This window comes from Strongylocentrotus purpuratus, unplaced genomic scaffold (assembly GCF_000002235.5).
Source record: "Strongylocentrotus purpuratus isolate Spur 01 unplaced genomic scaffold, Spur_5.0 spur5_scaffold_7, whole genome shotgun sequence".
In the NCBI taxonomy this organism is placed as follows: domain Eukaryota; kingdom Metazoa; phylum Echinodermata; class Echinoidea; order Camarodonta; family Strongylocentrotidae; genus Strongylocentrotus; species Strongylocentrotus purpuratus.
Window position 1 is genome coordinate 16,242,330 of NW_022145613.1, and position 17,947 is coordinate 16,260,276.

General features: G+C 37.8%; 2 protein-coding genes across 2 annotated transcripts; both read right to left on the reverse strand.

Annotated features, from left to right (window-relative positions):
• Positions 1-1,588: 1,588 nt before the first annotated feature.
• On the reverse strand, positions 1,589-2,182 carry LOC115919871 (D(1A) dopamine receptor-like). Its single transcript, XM_030974438.1, has 2 exons — positions 2,050-2,182; positions 1,589-2,001 (listed from the first exon to the last, which is right to left on the reverse strand). The coding sequence occupies exons 1-2, from the start codon at positions 2,180-2,182 to the stop codon at positions 1,589-1,591; spliced, it is 546 nt and encodes a 181-aa protein (XP_030830298.1).
• A 12,470-nt stretch (positions 2,183-14,652) lies between these two features.
• LOC115919872 (5-hydroxytryptamine receptor 1F-like) lies at positions 14,653-15,543 on the reverse strand. Its single transcript, XM_030974439.1, has one exon. It carries the CDS (start codon positions 15,541-15,543, stop codon positions 14,653-14,655), a length of 891 nt encoding a protein of 296 aa, XP_030830299.1.
• Between the last annotated feature and the right edge of the window lie 2,404 nt (positions 15,544-17,947).

Consider the following 17,947-nt stretch of genomic DNA (forward strand, 5'->3'; position numbering starts at 1 on the left):
AGAAGCCAATAGAAGTCCAATGGCTTCTATTGGTAAATCAATAATGATAAATCAAAATCGATTTTAGCAACTGTCCACCAAAAAACACGTGCGCACACACACACACGCACACACACCGACAGACCCTACGCCCATTCACACACAAAATACAACGTGTAAAACATGAATTGTTATTTTGTGAAGTGTCTCACTTCTTTTTAACCAGTGTATACATTCCGTTAAGTAAAATGCACGTCGATTTCACATATTGTGTGCATGAATTCTTTTTTATACAACTGAAAATCAGTAATCAGCCCCTTTGGTAGAAACATGCGCAAAATTTACAACCGAAAATCCCTTATTTAACATCCCACATATTTTCCACATATACAACGTGTAAAACATGAATTGTTATTTTGTGAAGTGTCTCACTTCTATTTAACCAGTGTATACATTCCATTAAGTAAAATGCACGTCGATTTCACATATTGTGTGCGTGAATTCGTTTTTATACAACTGAAAATCAGTAATCAGCCCCTTTGGTAGAAACATGCGCAAATTTTACAACCGAAAATCCCTTATTTAACATCCCACATATTTTCCCATAGCATTTAGCAACTAAAAGCACTAAAATCTCAAATAAAGGTATAACAGAAATTCTAAGAATCGTCATCAACATAGAAATACTCTTTAAAAGTCAATGATGTTATATTTATAACCTGCATTCCAAACTTGTTTACAACTGTAGGAAAGAACCCAAAGAAAATTGTTTAAGGTAGTGAAGGTTTTGAAGAAAATGGCCAAATAAAAAGAATGTTATGATAATTAAAGTTGAAATTACTCATTCTATGTGTATTTTACTAAGCTGTTCATTAGCAATGCATGTGTCGTTATATGTACACATTCATTAATTGATTTTTTTTATTTTTTTTATTAACCCCCCCAAAAAAACCAACAACAAAAAAATTAAAATAAATAAATAAATAAATTTTTAAAAAAATAATAATAAATAAATAAATAAATAAATAAATAAAAAAATATGGAGAATAATATTGGTTTACTTTGAATGGATAGAACTAAATTGACTTCATAAATAATGGACTGCCTCAAGGCGAGATCCTGTAGTTGGTTACAAAACATCATGAGACAACATTGAACAAAATAGCCGAAACATGAATCAAGGTCAAGTGAAAGCTCAGATAATTATAATTACTTTTAAAATTAATGAGCCCTTGTAGCACGAATTAAGATTTGACTGGTTAAAGAATTTTAGTCTGAAGAATACGATACCACGGTATTTGTTGTTGAATCTCTCTCTCTCTCTCTCTCTCTCTCTCTCTCTAATTCGTCTATAATTGGAATCTTTTAAAATTTACATCTCAATTGTATTATGTAATGTCGAGGGTAGTTCATCTTACTTTGTGGCTCATTATTGCCCCCCCCCCCCTAGATCCACAGCTGGTATATTTCTTGTAGGTAAACTATTCCCTACAGTACCTTATTAATTTTGAATACATGGATACACTTATCAAAATGTACCTGTACAATGACGAGTAAGGTCATCCACAATACACAGAAATCAATTAAAAGCAAAGTAAGAAGTTCCATTTCACTTTTCCTTGCGCCTTAGGAAATTCACGGAAGCTGGGATGTTGTCATAGCGACAGCGGATGATGCACCCCATCACCTCGCGGAAGGCGGGCATGGTCCCAGCATAGATCAATGGATTAATGCAGTTGCTGAGAAAGAAGACGGGGAATGTCCACGGAACTACTGGTCGCAGAGGTGTCACAAGAATGCTGATACCGAATGGCATGGAACAAAAGAAGAAAGCCAAAATGATGACGGCGAGTCGCTTGGTGACCAAGACCGTCTGATTCTTGATCACACGGTCCTCCTTCTTCTTATCTGTACACTCTTGATTTCTCGTCACAGGAGCAGATACACTGTCTTCGCTCTGTGAATTTTGGGTTATTTGTGTCGCCTCGTCTTCACACTTTGGTGACGAAGTGGATTCCCTTTCTGCGGAAGCATCATTGGGTTGTTGTGCTGTTCGAATGTGTCCCTAACTGACTGCTTCCATTTTCCTGCTGTGTCTGGTCACGAAACGATAAATCATGGCGTAGTTGATGACAACAATCACAAACATGAAAAACACACCGAAACCACTAAGAATACTGTAGAAGTCCTTAAAAGGATCCATCGAGGCGTCCCAATGGCAAATCTTAAACTGGACGGAAAACCCAAGCGTACCCAGTCCTACAAAGTGCGGAATGACCACCCATACAGCGGAGTAAACCCAAGAGAAAGTCATCATAATTGTGATGTTTCGGGGTCTGTAAAGTTTCTTGAATTTGTGCAGCGGCTTGGTTATAAGAAACCAACGAGTAAATCCAATCATGGTCACCATAATGAGGTTGACGGAGAAGCAAGTGAGTCGGACAGCGGCGATTAAGGTACACAGCCAGTTCGGCAAAGAACGATCCTTCACATCCAACATAGTAACAACTTGGAAAGAAAGAAAGAGGCTAGCCATCCAGGAGGTCAGCACATGCAAGATTGAGCACAAACCAGTTGGTGGTCGATCTGAGCTTGCGAGAGAGAATGACTGCGAGGATGACAGTTGAGTTTCCAACGAGCCCGACGATGCATATTACAACGAACAGTACAGCGATGATAACCCGTTTGACGTAGTCGTCCAAAACAAATTTGTTTGTTAGTAATGTTTCATTTGACATGTTGAAGGTCCTATTGGTGTAAAGGCCTCGAAATGTAATCTCCTGCAGGGGCGGATCCAGCCGGCGGCAGGGGAGGGTGCCCTATTCGTGAGAAAATATTTAGCGACGAAACAGCCCGCCGGTGAATAAGCGGGAGGGGGGGGGGGGGTAAGGAGCACTAATTATTATTTTTTTTGCTCCCGAAAATTTGAAAGGAGGGGGGGGGGCATCTCCACACACAAAAAGGTAAAATGTACGTCTTTTTACCTGTTTTTTCCCACGGGGAAGAGGCCCGGACCCCCTGGATCCACCACTGGACAGAATAAAGGGGTAACAAATATAAATGTTCACTATTATTATTATTATTATTATTATTATCACACATTGGCCGATGGTTTCAGTCAGGGTGGCTTTTGAGTATGTCTGGTGAGACCTGGGATGGTGGAGTCAGCAGCAGCCAAGTGGCTGTAGAGATGAGGGGTGCAAGAAAAAAGGAGAGGAAAACAAAAAAAAGATAGAAAGAGGTAAAGACAGATTGACGTACACAAACACACAGACAGTCCCAGATTTGGATAACACTGGCCTAGAGCAGCATGAGAGCGCTTAGGACTTCGGAAGCACAGCTGGTATAGGATACGTGATTCTGGTTGGTTGAAAGTACAGTTGTGTTTCATTTGAGGCAGATCCAGGAGTTAGCACAATTTGGGGGAGGGTGTGGCACAATAATCATTCAAAAGATCTATGAGAAGGAAAACAAAATTAAATGGAGGGGGTAGATTCTGGGAGTTGTGTAATTAAGGTATGACATTTAGCTTTTTGATCGCGCATCCATGCCTTTCATGTTTAAAAAAGTCACCAGTCTCCTCTTACTTTATAATACTACCTTTCTTCCTCGCTTTATTTCTCTCTTCATCTCCTTACCCCCCCCCCCCCCTTTTGATATAAAATTTGAAAAAGAGGAAGCATGTTTTGATAATTTTGTATGTGTCTGAGGTGTGGAAAACAATTAATCAAGTATTAGTTTTCAGAGCAGAAAGTCCAGTGTTGTTTACTTATGATATTATATGCCCTCGCCCTCTACTGGCAGATATAGGGGCAAGGGAGTGATTAGGTGCCCCATTCTGCCCCATTTTTTTTCTTCACTAAACACAACTGATTTCTTTCCTCTTGTTAGAATGAAGAATGATGCCCCTCCCCCCCCCCCCCCCCCCCCTCGCTAAGGAGAATTTGAAATCCACCGCTGTCCATACATGCCAACCAATGAATACCCCATAACTTTCTCTCTCACCCCCACTCTCTCGATTCCTCTCTCTCTCTCTTTGGGAGCGAATTATCTCTCAAAGTATATTCGGTTGCATTTTCGCTATTAATTAAGTCATGTGTAAAATGTGAGGAGCCTCTCACATCCTCTTTTGATCCGTAACCTAATAGGAAGATTAGTTATGTTTTCAAAACGATTCTGTTGTCGAACTGGATTTTAAAAAATATGGCAGAACAACGTAATGGAAACAACTCACCACTGATCAAAGAAAGCCCCACAAAATTCGATATTGACCGTCATGTTAACTCGGACCAAAATGAATGTAATGACGTCAGATCTGACAGAGGGGCTGTGCCAGGATCGTCGTTTACCAGGGACGACCATGTAGCCATTGGTGCGCCAATGCCTAGACTCAGACCGGAGGCGAACACTTCTCTTGTCGTAATGTGCGTTCTGACAGGAGTGGGATTAATCGTAATGTGCATCCCGTTTCTGCCTGGGAAACATACGACGGAGACATATCTCACCGTATTTTACTCAGTTCGAAACATCGCTATCGCTCTCCCGGTCTTATGTGTTCTTGTAGTCCTTATTCGGATGACGCTTAGAGTAGAGCATTTGCATGAAGAGGGATTTGTACTCTGGCCTAAGCGCTGCAGAAACTGTTTTGAAGCGCTCAATCAGATGAACACGATGAAGCTCCACGACAACTTCACCTCTGAACAGAAGACGTCTCGACTTGATAAGATGTCTGGGCTATCTCGGGAAGAGTCGACACTAAAATCTGCAACAGCCAGCAATGTAACTATAAATATTACTTACATTTTCTCTGGTCTGGTATTGCTGTCCATATTTACCGACACAGCCAGTATCATGTTATGTTTCAACGAAAATTCGTTGGACTATTTTGCTCAAACAAACATGGAACTCATCGGCCAACTGATCATCCTTTTCGTCATGGCTTTGGTAGTTTACTTTTTGAGTTGCCATTTCATCCCTATTTTTTACGATGCTAACTTTGTCGCAACACCTAAGATACGCTGGACCTTTGTCTTCTTAATTGAAATTAGTATTTGGATGGCCGTCAAGATGATCGTCCGGCCCTTTAATCATATCGGACATCGCGGAAAGTATACGAATCATCACTGTGCACTCAATAGCACATCGGGGGAGTTCCTTAACGGTATCATGGAATTCTCCCAACCATTCTTAGTTGAACTTCCTGTCATGTTTGCGTGGGTGTTCATAGATATGTGGTTCCGATTCGTTCCTCCAGCCGCTCGAGTTATCATCAAAGATATCCACAAGGTTCGGGGAAAAGACCCTTGCATGACACGTATCAGCCGAAGCTCGAATTGGACTCGGCTTTGGTCATTTTACAATAGTTTCTTAACCCAACAAAAGCAAAGCACTCAAAAAGTTTGTCGATATTCCTCGCTGCTAGAAGACAATAAGGACAAACAGGTGAAAGAATATGATCACAAAGCTTCTTATGGAAGCACTGATATGATGTCAGTTGAATCCCGAAATGGCGAAACTAGAAATTTTCAACGAAGCACCATTGTCGATGTGGCATCACGCGAAGACAAGTCTAGCAGAGCGTTGGCAAGAAAGATGGAGATAGCTATAGCATCCACCTTGTTGATATGCATCATATTCTTCGGGATCAGTAACCTTCTTTTGGCAGAAGGCTCTGGACTCCGAGGACGCTATTGGCAATGGTTGTTACGAATTACTTTTTTTACCCCAGAGTTAGTGATCATTTTCAAGCAGATGAAAATTACCCGAAAATGTCAAGGTATCTACTGTACAGAACGACCTGGATACTTCGCCCACGGCCCGTCCGAGGAAAACAAGAAAATGTTGCTGATTACGCTTTCTGGAGCTTGTTTGTACGAGATGTGTTGCCTCGTGTCTTCCTTCGGCAACCTCTTCTCAGCTTCCGAATTGTCCCACGACGAAATAGTTCTTAACGTGGTGTGTGCATTCGCGGGTTTCTTTGGCGTTCTTCGGAAATGCATCCAGACTATATTTCTCTTACGCGTGCAGCATCAGCAACCCAGAGACTACAAGGAAGCAAAGTGGACCCTGCTTTGTTTGATCGCTATCGGAATGACGAACGCCACCCAGTGGATGTGGGACAGCTTAATTCATGAGGTAGGGTCTCCCCTTGCGTGGCCTGTCCTAGCTTTGTTCTTTGATGGAAAGATAGGACTCGTCATCGGCATGCTATTTGTGCCGTTCCTTCATTGGTATGAACTCCATGCTGCCACCATGGCGTACGAAGTCTATAAATTGACTTGGGATATCAAGTTTATATGAAGGTAACATTGAGCAAAGGTTATGATACTTGAATCTTAGCCCCCTTCTCTGTATCTACACCCAACTTGTATTATTCTTTGATTGACTTAGCTTCTTCAGAACATTTATGTTTCATTTGAATCTTTCCAGTCAACCTTTTTCATTACTACATACTTCTATAAGTGTGCCTATTTTTCTGTTGTTTTTGTAATATTTCCTCGTATTTGTTAAAAGTGATATTAGTAAACACATTTCTCCACTTCCATGGTGTTACTAATATATGAATGCTTTACTGTTCACTGCACTAAATTGTATCAATTATAAAATTGCAAATAAATGCCTACGTGTATAAGATTGCCAATGAAACCTTCTAATATTTTTAATTTTAAAGGTTACTTTTGAAATTGCGAACTTTCCAGTTGTAAATTTTCATCTGCACACTTTTGTTTTACAAGCATCCATGTAATGACAGTATTACACATAATTATGACATATCAATCAAAATATTCGAAATCCAAAATGAAAGCCATTTTAGCTTTGTCAGACTGCAAGACAACACTTTGAATTTCAAGATGAAATTATTATAAAGAGGAATAGCATTAGATTCAGATACGGTTGGACTGTTGATAAAATAGAAATAGAGATTGAACCTAATTTCATTGAAAAATATGTTAAATTAGCACGATTTGTCATTAGGTTTTACCAGACCCTTATAAGGTTTGTATCTGTGTTTTTTTCTTTCAAAAAGCTAATAAAGACAATAGCTCCATTCAGAGTTAGGGTAGCATAATCTACAATAAATTGTGTGTTTCATCAGTTTATATTCGAATGTTCCATCTTTCAATGTTGATAGTACTCGAAAAAACAGATTGTTGTTCATAACATTTTCGTCTGTACATTTATATGACATCATATAATCAAGAATGTTGTAAGATAAGGTGACATTTAAATAAAAGCCGACTCGGTCTTTCTGGTAGGCTATCTCCAAAATATTGGTATCAATAATAGTAGCATATGAAATTTGGAGCATTATATTTCGTGGGTAGAAACGTATGATTGTATTGAATGAAAGATGAGAATATACTATATCTGTCTGTCTATGATCTTTGTAAATTGAAATTATTGTTTGACTTCTAGACAAGGACATTTCTATATTGATCCAAAATATGATATTCATTTCTTTGGATATTTTGTTTCTGAATATTTACTATTGAATTTTATTGCTGATTTCGTGACCTTCCCGATTGTATACTGTCGTCTGCACTTTTTCAGCAGTTGCTTTACTATCAAACAAGTGTTTTTTTTAAATAAATCTGTATAGGTTCACTACTTAATGTTTCCGTATATGATCTACCTATTTCACATCGCGATATGATGATGATGATCCACAGTACTTGTATGACGAAATTTCTCTGTTTCAGAAATTTAAAGGCTACCGCTCCTCCAAAAGACATGGAATACACATTTCCTTGACAAAATGGGTTTTGATTTAGATTTAATATTCGCCTACGAGTTTTTTATATATTGTCTTTTTATTTGTTAGTGTGAGTACGCTCGACCTATTATTAAGTCAAGATGCATCAGCATAATAAGACGTTGAATATTTTTCAATTAACCTTACCAACTTTGCCTATAATTCGCAATACTCTATGTTTAATGTCTTTAATTGGTACTACATGTACATCTGACGTGTGATAAAACCACTATATATATACCCTCTTTGACATTTAATGAGTAACAAACAACACTTCTTCTATACTCTTGCAGACTTCCTTCCGTTCGGGTACAATTGCTTATTTTTATGGCAATTTTATTGAGACCTACACTATACAAGCTTTTAAATAATCTCATGTACTTTAACTTGGATACTTTGTGTTTATTTTTGTAAATATCTGTCGTTTGTTTAACAGGCGTAAACAAAAACAAGGTGTCGTATTGCCCTTAGCGACCCGGACCCCAAAATCGTGAAATCTACGGTCGGCTTTAAAAAAAAGTTTCTTTTGGGCTCAGATACAGTTGATTATACGGTTCTAGGACCATTACACCCTGGGTAATCACCACCAAACCAATTATCAGCGGGACAGTTACCCCCTATGGACAATTACCCACTACACCCTCTGAGGACAATCACCCCCGAAAAAAATCTGCTTTTTATTAAAACCAATTTATTATCAGCGTGGACTTCCCCTTTAATAACAGGAGGTCCTCTGGAAGAAAGAAAATATTATGTACGCTCGGCATAAGTCAGCTCTATACGCTATTATGTGACAGGGCCTTAACAGTTCATTAAATCGATTCTCATTCTGACTAAGTCATGTGGTAAGTTTTTGTTCAATTTCTGTTCACCGTATATATATATATATATGCCAATAAAAGTATACTAATCGCAGAAGTAAAGGTCGAGCGTTTTTAATATATTGATTTCATATAAAATTGATTTCGTGAATTAAACCTTACCACTTTTTATGCCACTTTAGCTCTTATGCATGTATTTACCATTATAACTGACACCGTTACTGTAATTGTCTCCCGCCCCCCCCCCCCCCTCCCACTCAGTGTTATTTAGGGTACGCATATGCATGTTCCCTCCTTTTGAAAACACCCCCTAAGTCCGGTGTGTAAAGTCAATACTGACTTTGGTGCGTGAAAAGCAGGCGCGGATCCAGGATTTCTTAGGGGGGACCCAAATTTGAAATTATGCGAGCCAAATATTGGTACGTAATGGTGACACCAGCAAAAACTTTTTTTTTGGGGGGGGGGTACACAACAACAAAAATCCCCATCAGCCCACTCTTACATGCAGGCCCCCATATTTCTTCTTCCTCAATTTTCCTTCCCTTTATCTCCTCTTTTCCTTTTTTCTTTCCATTTCCTTCCTTCTCCCTATTTTTTGCGAAGGGGGGAGGGGGGAGTGGAAGAGCACATTTTTTTTTTGGCCCCGGAAATTGGAAAAACTACATCGTCAGATATTACGTTCAGTGGCTTGGAGGGGGTGGGGATTTTCAACAACAAAAAAAGAAAGTAAATCTTTCCCCCTTTTTTCCCTTCTTTTTTTTTTTCCTTCTTTTTTGTTTTCCTTCTTTCTCCCCCCCCCCCCCTCCTTTTTGGTTCCAGGGCCGGGGGGACCGGCCCCCCCCCCCGGGCCCCCCTGGATCCGCCACTGATCTCCTGATCCATATTCGGTTAATAAGCAATCGACGTGTAGCAATATTATGAAGGCTAAATGATCCTTTGAGTTCTGCTAAAATATAAATGTTTTTATTTGTGCTATTTTCTTTCTCTCTCAACCTTTTCTTCTGGAGCAAAACGAAACCAAAAGCGATCCAACTTCCATAATTGAATGTGAAAACCGCTTACAGCGGCTCCTGAAGATTGCATGGTCATCCCGTAAAAGAAAAAGGTTTTACTTCATATTTGTTCTGTGTGACTTTATATAGTATGGAAATTCGAGATGTTAGTTTGAAAAATGTGATAATAAACCACAAAATCTAATCCAATAAATTTGTTAGATAGTATCTATAAAACTACTAAAAGCCTAGCAATCACTAGCAAACAACACCAACGGCGTCCTTCTTGATAGCAAATGCTTCCCAGTGGCTTTTATTTATCATGAGAAAATTATCCGTTATATTTTGGGTTTTTGTTTTTGTTTTATATCTTTAGTCTATTCGATAGCTTATACTTTTACTACTGCAATTATTGGATGAAAATAAAACGAAACGATTTAATTAATAACATTTGTCATATTTAGGTGCACAATGATTAAAGCACTTACTTCTGAAAGTGTACAGGGGTAAACATCATTTAGACTGTACATTGCGGATTGGCATTCATCAATGTTCAAGTTCCCCCACGTAGCAGGTCTTCAATGCAGATGGTAAATATAGAATCATAATCTCCTTGCCAAATTTTGTTAAGACAATTTGCGTTGGACGAGGTAAAAACTTAGAGGGGGCCTATAGCTTGCAAGAACTTCTTTTTAATATTGATAACGTTACTAAAATATCATGTAATTACCCCCTTAAACGTCTCCAGAAACAAAGAAATACAAACAAGAGAAAGATATATTCTTTCACATCAATCTTTTCAATTTTACTTTTTGAAAGCAGTTTAGGAAAATCTGTCGCCCTCTAACATTTCCTGCATTATCATGGTCGGCTCAGGAGGAGAGGTGGTGGGATTGCCAGGAAACAACCCTAACTTGAAATCTGAGTGGCTTTACTTTCTTGGCGTTTGTCCTGTTTAGATAGGCCTAGAGTGCTCTTACTTTTTGTTTCGTATTTGCATGTTATATAAACATTAATATCAATGTTTATTAAAGACTTATGACTTGCAGAAATTTTCTAAATCATTTTACCCACCATCATCTCCTCCATTCTTGCACCTAGCCTTTATTAATTTCCTTACGTCTCTCAATGGAGGAAAAGAGCAAAAGATGAGAAGCTCTATAAAAGATACAGAGTATTAAGAAATATGGTCCAAAGAGAGGTGAAAAAGGCTAAACTCGTTTACTTACAAAACAAGATAGAAGAAAATAAACAAGATTCGAAAAAACTTTGGCAGAATCTAAAAAGCTTAGGATTGAAAAATAAGAAGCGAAAAGAACAAGAATCTGTCATTAAAATTGATGGGGAATTATGTCATGATAAGATGGCCATCGCTGATGAATTCAATTCTCATTTCACAAATGTGGCTGCCAAATTAGTAGACAAACTCCCCCCTTCCAAAGACTTTTTCAGCGCAGACAATGATTGTATTCGTGACTTTTACGAAAGAAAAGGTGTACATGAAAACAGCTTCGAGTTATTACCAATCAGTGAACAATTTGTTTTCAAAGAGTTACGTAAGTTGAATGTATCAAAAAGTACTGGGTTAGACTTGATTCCAGCTAAATTTCTAAAAGATGGTGCGAAGGTTTTATTTAAGCCTCTAAGTTACTTAATGAACCTATCTATCTTGACGAGTACTTTTCCAGAGGATATGAAAATAGCAAAAGTGACTCCACTTTATAAAAAGAAAGATAAAACTGATGTTAGCAACTATAGACCTATTAGTGTTTTAAGCGTAGCATCAAAGATTCTAGAAAAATCGGTCTGTGTTCAAATTGAAAGATACTTCAAAGAAAATGATATAATTTATGAATTTCAATCTGGTTTTCGACATGATTATTCGACTGAAACATGTCTAATTCATTTGACTGATTATTTGAGGAGAGAAACTTCCCAAGGGCGCTTTGTTGATGGTGCTCCTTGATCTGCAAAAAGCTTTTGATACAGTTAATCATTGCGTCTTATTGAAGAAGTTACAACTAATGGGTTTTGATAAGGCAAGTTTAGATTGGTTTAGATCCTACTTATCTAATCGGCACCAAGTAGTGGCCATTCATGATATTCGTTCCAAACTAATGCCTATAACCTGCGGTGTTCCTCAGGGAAGCATTTTAGGCCCAATTCTATTTTCAAGTTATATAAATGATATGTGTATTTGTATAAAAGACTTCAAACTATTATTGTACGCAGATGACAGCGTACTACTCTATTCAAATCCTGATCCTAAATATATTGAGGAAAAGCTCAGTGAACAGCTGTCTACGTGTGTCGATTGGATGACTGATAATAAGCTTTCTTTACACTTGGGAAAAACAGAAAGCATTTTATTTTGTTCTAAAAGTAGTTCTAAAAAGTCATTTGAATTCAAAGTGACACACAATAATCAAGCAATCAAGAGAAAAGAGTCTGTGAAGTATTTAGGCATTGAGTTGGCTAGCGCAATTTCATTTTCATCTTTAGTAGAATCAGTTGTAAAAAAAGCAAATTCTCGTCTGAAATTTTTGTACAGATATCAAAGTTGTATGGATTTAAAAGCAAGACGTACACTCTGTTTTGCTCTTATTCAATGTTTATTTGACTATGCTAACCCTGCATGGTATAGTAACATAAACAAGTCAGATCAAAAGAAGTTGAAGATTATACAGAACAAAATGGTGAGATTTATCAACTGTTCTGGTCCAAGAACTCATGTTGGCTACAGCGAACTTTCTAAAGCTGGTTGTCTTGAAGTCGACCAAAGATCAAAACAACTCGTATTGCATCATGTGCATAAAATATATCATACTAGGTCGAATCATTATATTCGATCCAACTTCGATCTTGTTACTGACGTACATGATTATAATACAAGAAATAGACGATTCAACTTTAACTTACCTGAAAGAGTAGGTAGTATTGGAAATTCGTTTTATTACAATGCCATAAAACATTGGAATTCCCTTCCCAATGGTGTAAAAGAAATAGGAAACTATGATCATTTTAAGAGGAAATTAAAGGAATACCTAATACTTGACAGTCAGAGAAGAGAAGTGAATGACATGTTATATGATTGAAATTTTTGTTCTTCTGTCGGTTCATACTTTTTCATGTTGTATATACTTATGTTTTCGTACGTTATAGAAATTCTACAAATTCATCATTATTTTCCTCTTCTTCCTTCTCCTCTTTTTCTTCTTCTCCTTCTTCTTTTTCTTCTTGTACTTAATATCATTTCTATCATCAGTTTAATGTTGTTATTATTATTATATTTAATAAGTAGCTTTTAATTTTCTTATCTGTCTGTAAATATTACTATTTTAACTTATTAATTTTATACATGTCTGTAAGGGACCCCACTGGAAATAAGCTCTCGAGCTTTCGTGGGTTATCCTGTTCAAGCTGACTTTTTTTGACCTGTTATTATTGTATATTGTTGTATGTTGGAAGCTTGTCGAATAAAAATCAATCAATCAATCAATCAATCTATTAAGTTTAACATAAGAAATAAATACTCAGAGGACATCCAGAACATGACTTTTTCCACCTTACCCACACAACCACACGCACACACACATGCCCCCTAACCCACCAACATACACTTTCCCTCATTTGTGCACCTTACCTAAGTATATATAGTTACCAATGAACAAACTGTGAGGAAGTTCATGCAGAACTCGACTACTTAACAGCCTCCAGAAACACACACTCACACACGCGCACACACGCGCGCACACACACACACACACCGACAGACCCTACGCCCATCCACACACAAAATACAACGTGTAAAACATGAATTGTTATTTTGTGAAGTGTCTCACTTCTTTTTAACCAGTGTATACATTCCATTAAGTAAAATGCACGTCGATTTCACATATTGTGTGCATGAATTCTTTTTTATACAACTGAAAATCAGTAATCAGCCCCTTTGGTAGAAACATGCGCAAAATTTACAACCGAAAATCCCTTATTTAACATCCCACATATTTTCCACATATACAACGTGTAAAACATGAATTGTTATTTTGTGAAGTGTCTCACTTCTATTTAACCAGTGTATACATTCCATTAAGTAAAATGCACGTCGATTTCACATATTGTGTGCGTGAATTCTTTTTTATACAACTGAAAATCAGTAATCAGCCTGTTTGGTAGAAACATGCGCAAAATTTACAACCGAAAATCCCTTATTTAACATCCCACATATTAACTTGTTTACAACTGTAGGAAAGAACCCAAAGAAAATTGTTTAAGGTAGTGAAGGTTTTGAAGAAAATGGCCAAATAAAAAGAATGTTATGATAATTAAAGTTGAAATTACTCATTCTATGTGTATTTTACTAAGCTGTTCATTAGCAATGCATGTGTCATTATATGTACACATTCATTAATTGATTTTTTTTTATTTTTATATATATTAACCCCACCCCCCCCCCCCCCAAAAAAAAAAATAAATAAATAAATAAATACATAAATAAATGAATAAATTTAAAAAAAAATAATAATAAATAAATAAATAAATAAAAAAATATGGAGAATAATATTGGTTTACTTTGAATGGATAGAACTAAATTGACTTCATAAATAATGGACTGCCTCAAGGCGAGATCCTGTAGTTGGTTACAAAACATCATGTGACAACATTGAACAAAATAGCCAAAACATGAATCAAGGTCAAGTGAAAGCTCAGATAATTAAAATTACTTTTAAAATTAATGAGTCCTTGTAGCACGAATTAAGATTTGACTTGTTAAAGAATTTTAGACTAAAGAATACGATACCACGGTATTTGTTGTTGAATCTCTCTCTCTCTCTCTCTCTCTAATTCGTCTATAATTGGAATCTTTTAAAATTTACATCTCAATTGTATTATGTAATGTCGAGGGTAGTTCATCTTACTTTGTGGCTCATTATTCCCCCCCCCCCCCCCCCCCCCGAGATCCACAGCTGGTATATTTCTTGTAGGTAAACTATTCCCTACAGTACCATTTTTTGGATACACTAATCAATATGTACCTGTACAATGACGAGTAAAGTCATCCACAATTCACAGAAATTAATTGAAAGCAAAAATAAGAAGTTTCATTTCACTTTTCCTTGCACCTTAGGATATTCAAGGAAGCTGGGATGTTGCCATAGCGACAGCGGATGATGCACCCCATCACCTCGCGGAAGGCGGGCATGGTCCCAGCATAGATCAATGGATTAATGCAGTTGCTGAGAAAGAAGATGGGGAATGTCCACGGAACTACTGGTCGCAGAGGTGTCACAAGAATGCTGATACCGAATGGCATGGAACAAAAGAAGAAAGCCAAAATGATGACGGCGAGTCGCTTGGTGACCACGACCGTCTGATTCTTGATCACACGGTCCTCCTTCTTCTTACCTCTATACTCTTGATTTCTCGTCACAGAAGCAGATACACTGCCTTCGCTTTGCGAGTGCTGGGTTATTTGTGTCGCCTGGTCTTCGGCCTTTGGTGATGAAGTGGATGCCCTTTCTTCGGAAGCATCATTGGGTTGTTGTGCTGTTCGGATGTGTCTCTTCCTGACTGCTTCCATTTTCCTGCCGTGTCTGATCACAAAACGATAAATCAGGGTGTAGTTGATGACAACAATTACAAACATGAAAAACACACCGACACCACACAGAAGACTGTAGCCATCCTTAAAAGGATCCATCGAGGCTTCCCACTGGCAAATCTTAAACTGGACGGAGAACCCAAGCGCACCCAGTCCTACAAAGTGCGGAATGACGACACATACAGCGGAGTAAACCCAAGAGAAAGTCATCATAATTGTGATGTTTCGGGGTCTGTAAAGTTTCTTGAATTTGTACAGCGGCTTGGTTATGAGAAACCAACGAGTAAATCCAATCATGACCAGCATGATGAGGTTGACGGACGAGCAAGTGAGATGGACAGCGGCGGTTAAGGTACACAGCCAGTTCGGCAAAGAACGCTCCGTCACATCCAACATAGTCACAACATGGAAAGGAAGAAAGAGGCAAGCCAGGAAGTCAGCACATGCAAGATTGAACACAAACCAGTTCGTGGTCGATCTGAGCTTGTGAGAGAGAATGATTGCGAGGATAACAATTAAGTTTCCAACGAGCCCGACGATGCATATTACAACGAATAGTACAGCGATGATTACCCGTTGGACATAGTCGTCCAAAACAAAAAAGTTTGTTAGTTGTGTTCCATTGAACATGTTGAACGTCCTATTGGTGTAAAGGCCTCGAAATGTAAACTCCTGATCCACAATCGGTTAGTTAGCAATCGACGTGTAGCAATATTATGAAAGCCAAGTGATCATTTGAGTCTTAAAGTATAAATGTTTTCATTTGTGCTATTTTTTATTTTATCTCAACCTTTCCTTCTGGAGCAAAACGAAACCAAAAGCGATCCAAATTTCATAATTGCCCATTCAGACTTGTAAATGTGTAAACACTAAGGAGGCTCCTAAAGAGAAGCATGGTCATCCCGTAAACAAACTGTTTTACTTCATATTTATCGTTCATGTTCTGTGTATAGTATAGAAATTCGAGATGTTAGTTTGAAAAATGTGATGAAACCACAAAATCTAATCCAATAAATGTGTTATATACTGTAGTATCTATAAAACTAATAAAAGCCTACCAATCACTGTCTAGCAATCAACATCAACGACGTCCTTCTTGATAGCACGTACATGCTTTCCAGTGGCTTATATTTATTATTAGAAAACTGTCTGTTATATTTGGTTTTGTTTTGTTATTTTGTTAGTATATTCGATAGCTTGTACATAATTATTGATTAAAAGAAAACGAAATAGTTTAAATGACAACATTTGTCATATTCAGGTGCAGTATATGATCAAAGCAATTAATTATGAAAGTGTACAGGGGTGAAAAATCATTTAGACCGTACATCACGGATTGGCATTAAATGTTCCCTACATATCAGTCCTTCAATGCAGATGGTAAATATAGAATCATAATCTCCTTGCCAATTTTGGATTAGACAAATGGCGGTGGACGAGGTGAAAACTTAAAGGAGGCCTATAGCTTGCAAGAACTTCTTTTATGCATGGCAAAGTTACTAAAACATCATGTGATTACCCCCTCAAAAGGCTCCAAAAACAAAGAAATACAAACAAGAGAAAGATATATATTCTTTCACATCAATGTTTTCGATTCACATTTTGAAGTAATTTAAGAAAATGTGGCGCCCTTTAACATTTCTGCATTATTATGGTCGGTTCTTTGAGGAGATGGGGTGGGGTTGCCGGGAATTAACTCTAACTTGAAATCTGAGTGGCTTTACTTTCTTGGCGTATGTCCTGTATAAATAGGCCTAGAGTGGTTTAGGTTTTTGTTTCGTATTTTCATGTTTTATAAACATTAATATGATCTTTATGAATTGCAGAAATTTCCAAATATTTTATAAGATCATTGACAGAAAAAAATGTAATTTTGTAATCTAAATGTGCAGGCAATTAATCCCAGTGCTTTCGACGATTGACTTATAGACTACGACCAACAATCATACTCATCTGTATAGGATGTATTCTATGTTTTGAAACATACAAGGAGCCTGCATGAACCAATGTCAATGTCCAAAAAGATGTCATGGGTTTACAGTAGTATGGCGTCCAAAGGGCGGATAAAGAGTTTAGTAAAAGGATGCAGGAGCACATCTGAAGAAAAAAAAATCAAATTGGAGCATTTCCCCCCTTTTTTATTAGGGTTTTTTTTTTTTAAATATATAAAGGGCATGTGTAGTCTGTTTGTGCTTGTAGCCCCCCCCCCCCCCCCCCCCCGGCCCTCCCGCTATGTTTGACGTTAGACCACTCCTGTATGGTGTTCCACACCGCTCCCCCTGTTCCCCCAGTCCATTAATTGCTTATGCAAGCACTTTTGGGGGACATATACTCTCTATATGCCCCGGCCCCTCGATCCCCCCACCCCCCCCCCCCCCCCGCCCCCCTCCGAATCCCACCATTTAATTCATCTATAGTAGGCTGATTTGATTGCCAGTCTATGTAGGACAAACTAATTCAACCATCCTCCTCCCAATCTCCAAGGCACCTGAATTTAGGAAGTGCTGCATAATAGGATTTCCCGGCCAAATTCGCGAGTTTGTCATTCAAATTAATTTGTCTTGCGTTAAAATTCGACGGTTTTAGTACAGTCAGGTATATCTCGGATTTTATATTCCCTTTTCTAGTTTTCAAATCTATGGAATTTTCGTTAGAATCTACGTATGTTTCTTTCAAATTAATGAACAATGTGCTTCTTTCGCTATTTGGTCATTCGATTTAGCGCAACACGATTTTCTGACATCGCGACGGTGTACTTTTAGCATTCGAATTCATTTTTGTAGCATTCAAATTAGCACTT